The sequence below is a fragment of the Grus americana genome, chromosome 2 (assembly GCF_028858705.1).
Source record: "Grus americana isolate bGruAme1 chromosome 2, bGruAme1.mat, whole genome shotgun sequence".
NCBI lineage: Eukaryota > Metazoa > Chordata > Aves > Gruiformes > Gruidae > Grus > Grus americana.
The window spans coordinates 164386413-164401581 of NC_072853.1; the positions used below are offsets into that span (position 1 = coordinate 164386413).

Below are 15169 nucleotides of genomic sequence, written 5' to 3' on the forward strand. Positions count from 1 at the left end.
TATGCACCTGATAGAGCACACTCTGCAATGAGATCCCTGCGCTGTCTTCCTCCACCAGCTTCAGCAGAGGCATGCAAGAAGCAGGGCAGGCACAAGCACACTCTGGTTTGCAATATGAAGGCCACAGTTTAGAGGACTTAATCATTATTTGTCCTTCGCTCTTGACAGAATAATCATATGTAAGCAGATGCCTTATATGAACAAAAGCTAAAGGCTGGTTTCTTTCTAGCTGAGGGCAGCTATGAATATTACTGAAATCTTTCATGGCAAAACTATCAGCCAGCCAACATCAGCCGTCCCTCCTTGCACACAACTACCTCCTTCAAAGATCCAGTAATTACCGCAAGATGGCTACGGATTTAAACCCTGACAAAGTTCTACACCAGGAAAGGCCTCTCATGAGGAGATGTTTATGCTGCATTAATTCATCGTAGGATTGAATTTTGGTAGTCTCAGACCAGGAATATTATTTAACTCATCACCACTGGCTGATAACACTCAAACTGCTCTGGTTGTTTTAACAGCTTCGGGAAAGCATATGAATTACAGCAAGCTTTGCTTTTGTTTTTGATGAATAATGCCCCCTCCTCCAAATTACATGAACTCAGCAAGGACTCTATATCAAAATGTCAAAAGATTCATTTGCCTTTGGTTTATGGTTTGCTTGTTTGTTTTTCACATTCAAGTAAATGCATTTTCCAGTGTATCATATGTACAGAAACCCTTCAAGAGAACATAAATCTCAGAGCCTGCTGTGCAAGTCTTCACCCTTTTGCTGACCAACCCTGTGAAATCTGACAGGTCATTTGCACCAGTATTTTCATGTGGCAGAGCTAATTCTGTACTAGAAAGTTGCCTCATTTCATAAGTGTTGCAAACCTGCAGTTCCCATAAAACACAATGGCTCAGCTGCTCTGAGAACTTAAGCTTCCTTAATCGCATATGGGCCTGCTCCCACAAGCAGCTATGCCTTCTCTCAAATCCACAAATGTGAATAAAGCCATTGACTTTGAGGCAACTTTCAAGTGTTTTCAAGTTAAACAGGAACTTAAGAGCTTTGGATTTGAGCCAAAGTTTTAAAACATTTCTCTTAAGCTTCTTGGTGCGAAGTTTCAGCCAGCTGTAAAGCAGAGATACAGATTTACCGACAACATTTGCAGATGAAAACACACCCCCAAAGAACAGTAAAAGCTCTGCTTTTGCTACAGCTGGAGCAACAAGAGCTATTCTATACGTGAGGCTGAAGATAGTCTTCCAGCACATTATTTCCACATACCGCAGAGGCGTACACGAGTCTCTGTCAGACACAAGTACGCCGCATCCAAACAAGCTCCTCCACATAAGCACACTCGGAATACACTCAAAGCACACGTTTCTCTCAGACTAAATACATTTTATGAAAACTTAACGTTTTGATTCTTAATCTGCGCTACTTTTTTTTTTCTTTCTTTCAAGGCAGCTGTTTTCTTTTTAAAGCTGCAAAGTAAATCCCTAAATTTACAGAAATAATTCAAATGCAAAGTTACAGGGGAACTGGAAAACTGTGCATAGATTACATCTACAGAGGAAGCGCATGACATTTTTTGATTCATTGAAAAAGAATTAGTCTGGCAGCTCTCAGTACCTAGGTACTTTTGATAACCTCACTGGCAAAAAGTCCTGCTCTCTAAGCATAAACTGAAATATTTTTATGGACCAAAAGAAATCAATAAGGGAAAACACAGCCTGGAAGATAAGAGGAACTAAGAAACAAAGATTAGGAAGAACTGGTTTGGGATTGAAACCAGCAAGTGTGTAGAACCATGCCACTCTGATCCCATGTGCACTGGGGAAAAAAGACATTGGTGGAGCTGAGAAAATATTCTGTCTTCTAAGAAGGCTACTGCAAAGCTTTTAAGATTAAATTGTCGCTTGCCTTTGGAGCATGGTGCTTTTCCTGACCTGGCTTCCCTCTATCTAAATAACCACAGAACATAAGAAAATAATAAGTTTTTTGTTAAAAACCACAGAACATAAGAAAATAGAACAGATTTTCTTTCTTTATCTAAGACAATGTTAAAGATGGCCCAATTACACTACAGTCCAGAAGGATCACTGCCACCTTTTTAATGCTATGGGAACAGCCTTTACAAATTCTGCGCAAGATCAATGTACCTCCTGCTTAATCGCTCACATTTGTTCTGCAAGTATCACTCACCACACTTAAAACTATCACTTAAAACAAACAAACCACCAAAGAAGTCACTCTGACTTAGGAGCATGGGCTGGGAAAGCTGGTTTAAGTCCAGTCTGACACAGGCCAATCTTATCTCCACCTCATCCCAGCATCACCCAGGGTGATGAAGAAGGACCACGAGGAAAAGCCAGTCTCACATTTCGCTCAGGAGAAACTCAGCGCAAACACTTGGATGGATGCACCGGGCTGAGTCCTGCCCTTTGCCACCGCTGTTTGCTGCTCCCTGCGGTGAAAGAGCGACCGATGCTGAGCACATGCTGTGAGGAGAGGGACCAGGGCGAGAGGATGGGGACAACGGGTACCAGACATGGCCACCCACTGCCCCGCTGAACTGGGCGGTGGCAGGAAAACCCCTTTCCTCTGGGGCAGGGAGCTGCGACCCCAGTGGGGTCCCTGTGGTGGACCTTGTCTGCAAGGAAAGTGGACGGGGAGGCAGCTACTTCACAGAGAAGGGGAGACCAGGAAGAGCCAAGGGTCAGCCCAGGGGCTCTGAGGGGACCAGAGGTGAGCGGCCATGGGGTGTTTCAGCGCCTGGCGACGGCCGGGACCTGTGAGAGAGCAGGTAACGGTCCCCGGACGGATCCCTCAGTGCCCGGGGGCGGGCGGGACCTGTGAGGGAGCAGGTAAGGGTCCCCGGACGGGGTCTGTCAGCACCCGGCGACGGGCGGGACCTGTGAGGGAGCGGGTAGCGGCCACCGGGACGGATCCCTCAGCACCCGGGGGCGGGCGGGACCTGTGAGGGACGGGGCACAGCCCCCTCTCCTTCACAGACCGAGTGGGCTCCCCGCGGTCGGGGGGCGTCCCCCGCCCTCTCTCCCTCCCTGCCCCCGCGCCACCCTTTCCCCGGCCTCGGCACTTACGGGCAACAGCAGGAGCGCGGCGGCCGCCGCCGCCGGGAGGCTGCGCTGCGGAGCCCGCCCCGCCATGGGGCCGGCGGTGCTGAGGGGGGGGTCTCCTCGGGGCCGGCGCTGCCCGCTCAGCCGGAGCCTCCGCGCTGCCCCGGCTCTGGCATCTCCCCCCCCCACCCCTCCCCGCTGCTGCCCTTGACCCTTGCCCGCCGCCGAGGAGCCAGCCCCAGCGCCGCCGGCGCGTCCCAGGGCAAACCCCCGCGAGGGAGGGAGGGAGCCGGGCGGGGGAGCCAAGCCCGCCCTCCGCCCAGGACGCCTCGGGGATGGAGGCGGCTGGGGGCGCCCCGGGGAAGCGCGACCCTCAAAGCCTCCAGAAGCACGGGGGACCTTCCTCGCCCCCTACGCTGAATGCAAGAGGGCTTCCCCCCTCCACCAGGCACTGGGTGCAATAGGGACTTCACTGCCCACAATCCTCCAGAAGCGAGGGTCACCCCCTCCCCAAGCACTAAGTGCGATGGAGATCCCTTTCCTCAAGCATTGGGTGCAATGGGGAAGCCTTCCATGCAAGCCTCCAGAAATAAAAGGGATCAACCTCTTCCCCCCCCCCCGTATATTGGGGATTCCACTGCCTCAGAGATTCCAGGAACAAGAGGATTCCTCCTCCCCAGGCTCTAGGTGGAATGGGTACCCCTTTCCAAAATTCGATGCAATGCACACACACGCACACCTAATGCTCCAGGAGCAATAAGAATCCCTTCACCACCTCCCTTCCTGCCAGACATTAGGTGCAATGTTAACGCTGTTGCCCGTGAACTTCCAGGAGCAAGGGGGTTCCCCCACTGCCCAGGCACAAAGTGCATTGTGGACCCTTTACAAGCCTTGGGAAGGAAGGGAGAATCCTCCCTGACACTGTGTGCAACATGAACCACCAGCCAATCCTCCAGGAGTAAGGGACAGTCCCCCAGCCCTAGATGCAATGCTACTAGGTGCAATGAGGACCTCCACCTCCAAGATAATGAGGAGCAAGTCTCCAGGCTTTTGGGTACCCCAGGAGCAAAAGGGTTCTAGCCTGTTGGTCACCGAATATATCAGCACACCTTCCCCCAAATCTCCAAGCCGTGGGGTATCCCCTTTGCTACAACCCAGCTGCAATGGGAAACGCTTTCTTCTCCACCACCAAGCCTTGCAGGACTCCCCAACAGCATGTCTCAGCTGGGAATGTACACCCTCCCAGGCGGGCAACCCAAAAGCAGCCTGTGTGGCTGTTTCTTGTCTCTGAAACAAGAAACATTTGTCCTGCTCTTCTCATCTATGGATACTTGCCATGCAAGCAAAGGCAAAACAAGGCAACCCCATATCTTCATGCTATCAGGGCCCGTAAGCTCCTGGGCCTAACAGAGACTAATTCCTCCCTGCCTTCTCCATCCAGCTAGGCCTTTCCATACAATGGATGTGTTTGTGGCATTGTTAGACTGTGGGCATCAGGCCAAGCCCTTGTCTTCCCAGTGCCAGCAATGAGCCTAATACAATTTTTTCTCCTCTGCAGCATCCCATCTGCTCAGAGGACAGCCAGCTGTGTTGTGAATCACAGTTGGTACCTGCCCACAGTTGCAGCTGGGACTGTCCCCAAAAGCCCAGCTGTGTCCCAAGGCACACAAGCCTTAGTCACAACTCCGGAGCAGGAGCAGACATGACCTGCTCCTTCCCAGCCCAGCTGCTGGATTTCCACAGGGAGCAGTGTCATACACTGCCCGTCACCTCTGACAGGCAAAGCCTGCCCTCGTCACCTATTGCCAATGGTCTCCTGTCAGGGAGGTGGTACCTTTTTCTCCCTGAGACATTGCCTTTTTAAATCTAAATTGATTGGTTTAAAGGTGACATGAAGAGTCCCAACAAATTCTCAGGGTTTGCAAAAGATTAGCAAGCCTTACTTAGAAGCAGAATTACCTGGATATCTTTCTTGGGGCCTTGCTGCATTATTTTGCTTTTTGTCATTTGCTCAGAAAGGCATAAACCAACAGCTTCTCACCCTCTCTAAAACACCTACAAGGAGGCTTACATTCCCAGTTCCATGCAGGAATCCCACTTAATATAGCATGAATATCACAGCAAGGAGATGGGCACTTCTTATATACACAAGAGGACCTGGAATCCTCCTAACACACTGGCAAAAGTTTTCGCAAAGCAGCATTATTTTCTCTTTTCCACTGGTTATTCAACTGTTTGAATGCATTTAAATATTTAAGGTTGCCTAGTTTTTTCCTCCCCTGTCAGTTGCACACCAACATTTGTTTCATTATTAAAAGAAAACAAAACCATAACCAAAATTGCATGCTTCCAATTAATAGGAATGCTTTCATGAAAATGCAAAAGGAGGAATAACTCCAGCACAAATTTTTATTGCATTTAAACATCCACCTCCAGGACTGGAAACTCACACACAACAGGATTACATGAACTCATAAGAATTGGTAAAGGAAGCCCGAAGCTACATGTGCATGGACATAGGTCATCTGTGCTGAAACCAGAAAGGTTTTCCAGCATGCTGCTCCATGGCTTTCTGTTATGATTTCTCTGTGTTTATTGAGCTCTCCAGAACCAGAGCCTCATAAAGTTAAAAGCCATATTGAAACAGAACAAAACAACCCCAAATTGTGACTATCTAAGGATTAAACAAATCATTCCTTCAGTCTCATTTCCAGGGCTTTTACCCTTATAGCTGATTGCAAAGTCTAACCAAAGCTTTTCGTTGACTGGGTTGCTTATAAGGTCGCTCCCCTTCAGATCCCCTTGTGTTCTTTAAGGGATGAGCTCATGCTGCAGCTTTTCCTTCAGCCATGGTGCGCCTGGGGGTTCTTCTTCCAGTCATCTCCTTTTATAAAACTTGTAGGATCATTCATCATACTGGGTGAAATGGGTCAAAGAGTTAAAATGGAGACAAAGAGACATATACAGACGCAGATACACACAGAGACAGTCGTGCGTGTGGGTATGGCATATGAACCATAAGCCTTGCTCTTCTAGGTAACAGACTAATCTCTCTTAGAGATCAATACTCAGAGATTCAGGAATGCAGGAGAGGAACGTGACATTTCTAATCAGTTGGATGGAGTGAGTCTCCATATGGGATCATAGCATGGATCCGATTGTTCGGTTCTTGCCCAAATGACCTTCAGATATTGCTTGCAACCATGCCTATACAAGGATGAGTCCCCCTGGCTTGTTTGGTGGTGTGGTTGTTTTTTTTTTCCTTTTTAAAGCTCCTGAAAGGACTTTGGATATGGCATATCTTCAACTCTAAGCCTGCAAATATTCCCAGTGCTCTCAGCGGTGAAACTGTACAGAAAGCATCCTTGCTGGAGCAAGGACATGGCCAGCTCTTGGTGTAACATCTAACACAGTAAGGTCCTTGCCATGTCTGGAGCCCTGAGGAGTTTCTACAATACAACTAAGTAACTTAATAAATAGTTTTAATAATAACCACAAACATCAGGCAAGACATAAGTACCCAAAGGGTGGAATCGGACTGAATCAGGTGCCAACTTTGTCTCTCTGAAATATTGAATGACCTCCCAGAGCGATGAGATGTGTCTCAGTTAGAGTAAATGGAACCAACAGAAAATACCAAATATGTCCCTCCAGGTGAGATCCAGAGCCCTCTTCTATGGATGTGTTATCAGCAGAGCGATGGCAGGGATGACATGATTGGACTGCTCATCTGCAAAGTGGGACACCATGAGTCTTAAGTGATAGGTCAGTTTATGGGGGCTGAGCTCCAGCTGCTGCATCTGTCCTGCAAGTGTCTTGAATGAGCAAAGCATCTCCTTTTGAAGTTGACCCTGGACTGAAAAAGCTCTGGGATCAGAAACAGATGAGTATGTGACGATCACAGATATAGGGTTGGATGCAGAGTGTTGCTTGCACTTTTTGCTAGAACTTAAGTGGATCAAAACACCCAAAGAGCCTGGGTTCAGTTTCTGACCCTAATCTCAACATCTACCTAGGTGCTCTTTACACTCAGTGCAAAATGCAGGTTTTACGCCTATTGTCAGCAATCAAATGATGGAGGCTTTTGGGGAAGGTGGACAGATTGGGTCCTCATTCAGGACCTCACATAGGTTTTGGGTCTCATGTGCAGGATATGAGTGGATCCAATTTTAAGTACGTATCGGATATTTTATTCATCCCCTAAGCTAATGAAGTTAAACTCCTTCCAGAGATGAAATGACAGCTCGGAACAGCTACAAATCTCTGAAGGTGTTGTACTGCCCTGTCGCCTTTTGGTTCCATCAGTTTCAGCTCTGTTTCAAAGAGGCAGGTGAATTGATCTAGGTATGCCAGATCTGAAAAAGGTCAGGTTGGGAAAGGAAATGGGAGGAGTCCCCTCTGCTTCTTGTGGAGTGAGTGAATGCCATAGGGAAAAGAGCACATGATGACATTTGAAACCAGAATAATGTCTGCAAGGTTGGAAAGTTAGCTGGAGGGCTGTTATTAATAATGAATGTAACGGTTTCCTGAAATAATGGTGGGCAGAGTTGGTAACGAGCACAGCTCAGGATAACAGAATTCACTCTGACAAAGTAAAGGCTCATAGTTTCTTCCTCTTCAACAAGCTAGTACTTGCAATTACGCTTCAATGAGTAATAGAAGTAGGATGGAGGAGAAAATGGTTATATATAAAGAAAGTTCCATTGTTTGAAATGGTTCCTAATAGTGAGTCTCTGGGGTGTAGTATAAACCTTGGGATTAGGGGCAGAGAAGGAAAATGAGGTGGAAGCATCACCCCTTAGGCATAAAATAGATTTTCTGGCTTTCTTTACCGTGGAACTCATGTGAACACAGTATTCTCATGGAATAACATAGGTTTTCCTTGCGACACTATACCCAGCTTAGTGTTTTGTATATCCTACTGCCAAGGCAATACAATCAGCTCATCGCTTCCCAAGAGCCCCACAAACCTACGCTAGCACCAAGCCTGGTTGGGCTGGGCGAATTGTTCTGGTGGCTGCAGGCAGTGCCAGATGCTTCTCTTTCCCGAGCTGGCTGAGGGACAGCAGAGCTGCCACATCAGGGGATGCCGATCAGGGTGCCTTGCAGTTAGACTTTCAGGTGCCTTGCTCCAGCTGCCAGGCAAGCCGTGAAGGACAACTGGTAGCCTGGACGCTGTTGCTCTGAGGAGAACCCAAAGTTCCCTGGCAAAGCAGTTTCAGAGACAAATTTCCTGTCCAAAAGAACAGGGGTGGGACCTCCTCTCAACCCAGGACCCTCCTGAAGGGAAAACAAAGGCAGTAAATCCCAGCAAGGTTTTGAGATCAGGTATCCCACCCTGGGGCAAGGGGAGGGAGAAGATCCTATCACAGACCACATTTGTCATTAAATCATCACTGTTACTAGCCTGTTGTGCCCTTGTCCTGTGGAAGGGACTGTAGACATTCATGCCTGGCAGACATCTCCTGCAAAAATCTGGAGGTATTGACTTTTTCCTTCACCTTTCTCTAGGTGAAAAAGTATCTAGGTCAATGCACTCCCAGCAGGTCCATATCATATGTGACGGAAGGGTAGGTGGACTTGTCAGGAAGAGGCTAAAAAAGATAGTCAGAGCAGTATCTACTGCAGACACATGATTACAAGGACAGAGCAAACGTGGGGTGATACTTCCATCATGCAGAGATCTGTGGCACGTACTTATCGATACAGCTATCTTTGTATTCCATGTCTCAAATTGTCTTCCTTCCATAGTTTCATTGGTTATTCAAGAAATTATTCCTGCACCTCACTGGAAGGATAAGCTACTCCTTTTTGCGTGGATCAGATGAAGGAGAAGGAGGAACTACCAATTACACAAATAATGACACAGATCCCAATTCAGGAAATCCTTAGTTGCACTTGCTTTGGCCCATCCATACTTATCCAAGCACTGAAACCTCTCTAAACCTGTGCCATGGTTGCAATTACTTCAGTGGGACTTTAAAATATAGTTAAATGTATTGTCAGGAAATGTTTCCCTTTACATATGGGGAAGGAGGAAAATGTGTCATGAGAGCAACCACCTAATTTGGCTTCAGAAGTTCAAGCCTCACTGATATCCTCTAAACAGATCTGTGATTGTGATGGATCCTTGGTACGACTTGATTATTTCCAAATAACTTTCAAGGTACTTCTGTGGAAGTAAATCTTGGATTTTCAAATAGCAGAAAGGAATGTCTGGTTTAGCCTCTCTCTTCACTCTTCTATCTGAAATATATTCTGCATTTTGCATTTAGATTGCAGTGTTAACCTGTATTTTACCACACTGATGCTGAAAGGGATCTGGTGCTAGACAATCAAATGAAGATTGAGACCCACACTTTCTGCATCCAACTTTAATCCATCGATTACACTTAAATCTGACTGATCTTTTTCTGTTGTAGTGTTTTCTGCAGGATGTAGTTTTCAGTGCTGTTTCCTAAATTTTATGTTTGTTTTCCCACTTCACAGGCAATGTCTTCAAACAATGCTCATTCTCCAAGGAGTGATTTTTTAATATTAGCAGTCTTAAAGAAAAAATAAATAACACCTTGGGGCCAAATCCCCAATCCTTTTAACTTAAAATAATTTTATAGGTTGCTGTTAAGGCTGAAATAGGAAGAATTCTTATTGCAATACCTTTGGGAACATATAACCTACAAATGAGAGACTTACTGGTTTGCAAAAAGATTCATATAACTCTTATTCCTCTCCCATTTTTCCTTTCTCTTTGGATCTTTCTGATTCACTTAATCTGTCTAGATTTTTGTTTTCTGCAAGATATGTGTTTGGCTCAAATAACTCAATGTCACCTTTCATGCTATGGCAGCTTTCATTCTGAACTGAGGCTCGGACACCCAATCAAGTCCTGCAGTTTAAATGGGTTACTATGGACAAGACTTCTCTCATGGACTGAGAAAAATAAATGTAAGTGTCTCCATATCTTAATCCTGAGCTTATATCATAGTCAGTGGAGATCTAGTGAACTCAATGAAACCTAAGAAGTTCTTTTGTGTCTAATAGAGATATCTCTTCGGGGCTCACTCTCTATGTTGCACTGGCTGTATGGAGTAGATCTCCTTTAACTAGAGCGAGGCACCTAGCTTACATTGAGACATCTAAAATTGGTACTGAATCCCACACTGCATGTCAGCTGTACCATGTTTTCATGGTTTGGATATTCCCAGCTCATCACAAGTCTCAGGGAAACCGGTAAGTTAGGGGGTTTCGCCTCTGCTTGCTGTGGATTGAGTGTATGCGCATGGCAGGTGACTGCGGCCAGAACACGGCAATTCAGTTAGGTTTTCACTGATTTCCCTGTCATTTCTGACAAGCTTCGTCGTCTTCCTTGTTGAAGTGCAGTTTCACCAGCTGAAGTTTTGAGAGGATCCTTCCCTTGAGCAGGCTGCTCTGAATTCTTTGAGGTCTCAATTATTTTAGTAGCTGAGTTGTCAGTAATTTCTGGTCCCAGAACTGCCAAGTCACTTTAGGATTTCCTTGTGGGGGGTTATCACAGCACCACGCTCAGCATGTCAGGAATTTCCCTAGAAACACTTTTTGCCAGTGCAATGTTTGTTTTATTTCTTGCCATCACCTGACAACACCGCTCATTTAGCTTTTGCAGAGAAATATTTGAAAATCACTTCTTTTTTTCTTTTTTTTTCCCCCAAGAACTGTTTGCAAGCTCTCTGGGATCTCACAGCACAGCAAACAAACAAGCAAGCAAAAAATGTTCATGAAGTTTATTCACATAATTGCCCAACACTCTCAGCTTTAGTGGAGGAGCCTCTAAAATTCGACTCAGCAATTGGCAGGTAAATGAATCAGAAGCGGTTTTACAAATATTTGTTTGTCAGTCACAGCAATAAAACTACAGTTTTACATTTTGTAGCCATGTGGATTTCAGTGAAGGAATACTGGAGTTACACACTGGAGAACCAGGCTTAGAGAGTGGCAGAATGCGTAAAACGGGGATTTTCTACATCCACTTGCCTAGAATTCAGCTGTCGACATAATTTAACTCTTTTCATCTCTTTAGCCTAATGGTGCTGTGTCATCCCTGAAGAAAAGCATCACTCTTTTCCCAGGAATAACTGCCTTCTATTTTGGATTGTGCTTGCTGCATTTTTTCCATTCTGGGTGCCTAAAGTTAGCCACTTGAAGCCATATTGGGCATGTACACATATGCATTTGTGTGTAAGTACCAGCTTACTTCAGTGAGCTAAGTATCCATGCAAAATAAATTAGAATTAGGTATCCCTGTGAGTTAGAACTCTCGGATTGGACACATAGTTATAAAACTTATCCCGAAGCTACTGAATGCGACCACAGTTTGTTTGTGCAACATTTGCATCAGAATATAAATTGCTTGCAAAAATCTTACTGCCAAGAAACTGATAGTCAAATAAATGGCTTATCTACTGTTAGGAAAGAAAAACAAGGACCTTGTACATGTTTTGGTTTTTTTTTCATTTTACTTCTTGCCCTTCAGTCACCTCAGTTTTGCTAGTTACTAGAGTCAACAGCAGTATAATACTCCATTTGGTAAGCAATAGGTCTAGAAATTATGCTGATAAATATAAATAAATTCAAGCAGACAGACTGCGTACTAAGCAGAGGTTCCTATTAACATTTCAGTCTCTGCATAAGACATTCATAACATGTCTGGTATAGGACACTGAACTTTTAAAAAAGGAAATAGGAAATGAGACTTTGGTTCTTAGGAAATTTTCTGTCTCAAAAAACTGCCATCATAGGTAGGACTGCGCTGAATAAAAGTCGTTACTTATAATGTACCTCCAGATGAGCTGGTTTCTCCACTCTCCCTTTATAGGCAGTGGACATCTAATCAATACAGTCAGAGAATTCCAGCTTCACTTCACAGCACCCTAAAGTCAATATCTACAGTCAGTCTGTTGATTCACATCCCAGTTCTATTTCTTCCTTTGACTATGAAAGGAGCTGAGACCAGTGAGTTTGGATGGGAACAGCTGCATTGTAGATAACTGAAGTTAGATGAGATGAATCCCATCCAATCTTTCATGAGAGAAGAAATTACACTGCAAATTTTATTACTGGTCATACACTTAGCTGTTCTTCATTGCCACAGTATTATGACAGTTTACAGTGACTGAAGATCTGATCCAACACGCTTAAACCCTTACTGAGAAGCATCATCTTTAGGCATGAGAGTATTTGATTTCTGACGCCCATCTTGTTCACAGCAATTAATTAGTGCCACCTTTGGCAATACTTCCCCATGATGAACATCTGTCCCCAAGAATCTGAATTAAAGCTGCATGTGTTGTCTTATTTTATGAGAGCTCTTACAGGCAGGAGAGCTGTAGGACCTTTTAGTCATTCATGTTAATTCGCTCCTAAATATTTCAGCAATCAGCTACAGCAGTTTCAAACTTGATAGCTTCGGGTATGAAATTTTACAAAGTAATGCTTCACTCAGTCAGTATCTAATTAAAATACATGCTGGCGGGCTTAGTGTGGCTCAGCCAAGATTGCTTGTGTTCATTTCCTTTAGCCCTTCTGACGATCAGTCATAATCCCTTCCCACAGCATTCTTTGCATCAGATGTCCTTAGCTCCAACAATCTCAGTTTTCACTAGGAGTCATTTCTATTTTACAAAGAAATAGTGGCTTTACTTGTGCTACCTTAGATGAAGATGGTTAACCTTTTCCAGTCTAGACAGCATATGCCAGTATTGAAACCTCCCATCTGAAGGGTCAGGTGAAGTGAGCAGTGGGTCCTCCAAAGTCCTCCAGATGATAAGGCTCTGCACTTCATCAATAAAAAAGATTTGGCTTTTGGGGTGCACATACTTGGTTACTAGCTCTACGCTGACGTTTTCATGCACGCTGCAGAAAAAGGTGGCAAAGTGGGTGAACTCAGCCTGTAGGTTACCAAGGAAAACATCTCATCAAAATGTAAAGGCATTCCTGTAAAATTCCAACAATTTATTCATTTTAGCAGAGATTAAGCTATCCAAGTGCTTACAGAAATTTCCTTCCAGGTCTTTAAGGCAGAGAAAAGATTTTTATGCTGGTTGCTCACCACTCTACATTTCTTAATCATCTTTTCGTCCATCTAATCTACTAATTCTCTAATCCAGCCAGTACTGAGCTGCTGTCTCCGATGAAAACTATCCTTTGCACAGCAGCGTTTTTGTTCTAGACAAATTTGTAGCGAGATACTGAGCCATCCAAGCCCTATCTTCCTCTAGCGTGTCTGGGCTCTGCAGATCTCAAGCTGAAAAGCTGTGGAACATAAGATAATGGTGATCAGTCCCTCCACAACCACTTTTTGCCTTCCATGATCCTCTTACCTATGGGCTCAGACTCAGAGCCTTGGGCTTTCAGCATCACATCCCAGACCTCTATTACAGGAGCTAAAGGAGCAGACATGTTGGTAAGCAATAAAAAAAAGCAGTTGTCTCACCAGATTCCTGAAACTAGGGTCACAAACACAACTGGAAAATGTGTTGTCTGTAGGAAAAAGGGTGTAACATCCAATGATTACAAGTAAATGATACATCAGAGCACACCACCACACTGGGTGGTACTGGAAATCATTCAGCAGGACTTGTTGCTCAGAGACCCATCCATTTCCTCTGCTTTCACCTTTTACACTGCCTCTACTTTCACCTTTTCCAGAACTGTCATTCTCTACCACAGAGATGACACTGTAAGAAAGTGATCTCAAGGTGGAATACTGAGTTGCAACATGTTCCTATCAATGACTTCCTCCATCCCTTTTTTGAAGAAAAACTTGAAGAACATAATGTACCACACCATCTGGCAACGGAAGGGAAACCCTGGCCTTGTTTATTCTAGGTGGAGAATTAAATGTATCCAAGTTTTCATATCCCCACTATAAAGCATGGGGACCTTCATGAAAGGAAGGTTTTAATTTAAAGTCATGCTGAAGTATCAGTGAAAGTAGCTAATTCTACTATTAAGATATGAAAGAATGAGTTATGCTAGCAGAAAAAGGATGCATCACTTCATGCTTATTTATCAGAGAATTGGTAATGAAAAATTTCTTTTTGCTCAGAAATTGAGTCCTCTGGGTATTGGCTGTTTGGCAATAAATGCTGCATTACACACTGAGGTATGAAAAGGAAAGGAAAAGATTATTGTTAGAGCTAATGCACTTTACACTTTCTCTACAGCAGTAGAGAGATTGAGCTAAAGGCACCGGCAGTTGAAATGCTTATGGGTGTGTAATTTCTGTCTTGTTTGTCTTCTTTTTAGGTGGAAAGCAAGAAAGCAAGAAATTCTTTTTCCAGATAAGCTGATGAGAGCAATTGACTGAATCTTGAGCTTCTTCCCAGAAAAAAAATGAGTTCTAGTCTGTGAAAGACTGAAATTTTATGTATAAAATAGTTCAACTTCTCTTCGACTCCAAGAACAGATACAGAAGGTGTTTGACAGACCTAACAAAGGCTTTATTCATTCTCATTTGAAATCTTTGAAACAACTGGGTGAAGTATATAAAGATGGACAGAATAATATTCCTCAAATGCCTGCAGTTGTCAATAATACTGGCTGAATGGCAGACAGACCCCACAGACCGTTCTTTCAATCCACATGAAAAAAATCAGGATGCTGGTGAAGCCTACAGATACAAACACATCCTGAACACATCCAGTGATGGGTATGATGATAAAATGCAGCTGGACTGCAAAATCACATCATCCTTATAAGGCCTGAATTAAAATTTAGGTATGAGCACAGGTGCTTCACAAGAATTCTAAGTTTTGCAGTGACCTACTGAATGCCAAAATATTTTATAAAAAATTAAAAATCTAGAAATTTCCCTATATGGAGGCAGAAAGCAAGCAGCTTGAAACCAACATTGTCTTGTACCATGCTAGCATACCTCTTCTGATCCAAATTGGAAAGAACTCCAATTCTACATTATTTAAGGAAAAAAGATTGAAAGAGTTCCTATCAGTGCCGCAGGGAATTAATCTATTTAAAAAATAAGCATGGGGATTTTCTGTACCTCACTGGACAAGTCCCTGAGCATGACTTTGAAGTCAACGCTGCTTTGAGCAGCTGTTAG

The 15169-nt window shown here is 44.4% G+C and overlaps 1 protein-coding gene and 1 long non-coding RNA gene across 3 annotated transcripts in view; one reads left to right on the plus strand and one right to left on the minus strand.

Annotated features, from left to right (window-relative positions):
• CRHR2 (corticotropin releasing hormone receptor 2) overlaps positions 1–3282 on the minus strand; it is a 159554-nt gene extending 156272 nt beyond the window's left edge. For both annotated transcript variants that reach the window (XM_054817735.1, XM_054817734.1), the window contains exon 1: positions 3097–3282. In XM_054817735.1, coding sequence (XP_054673710.1) covers positions 3097–3162 — 66 coding nt within the window. In that variant the 5' untranslated portion in view covers positions 3163–3282. The remainder of the gene's footprint in view (positions 1–3096) is intronic.
• Positions 2404–14563, plus strand: LOC129203358 (uncharacterized). Its single transcript, XR_008575992.1, has 4 exons — positions 2404–2859; positions 9920–10017; positions 10762–10904; positions 14356–14563. It is a non-coding gene; the product is annotated as an uncharacterized LOC129203358 (long non-coding RNA).
• The last annotated feature ends 606 nt before the right edge of the window (positions 14564–15169 follow it).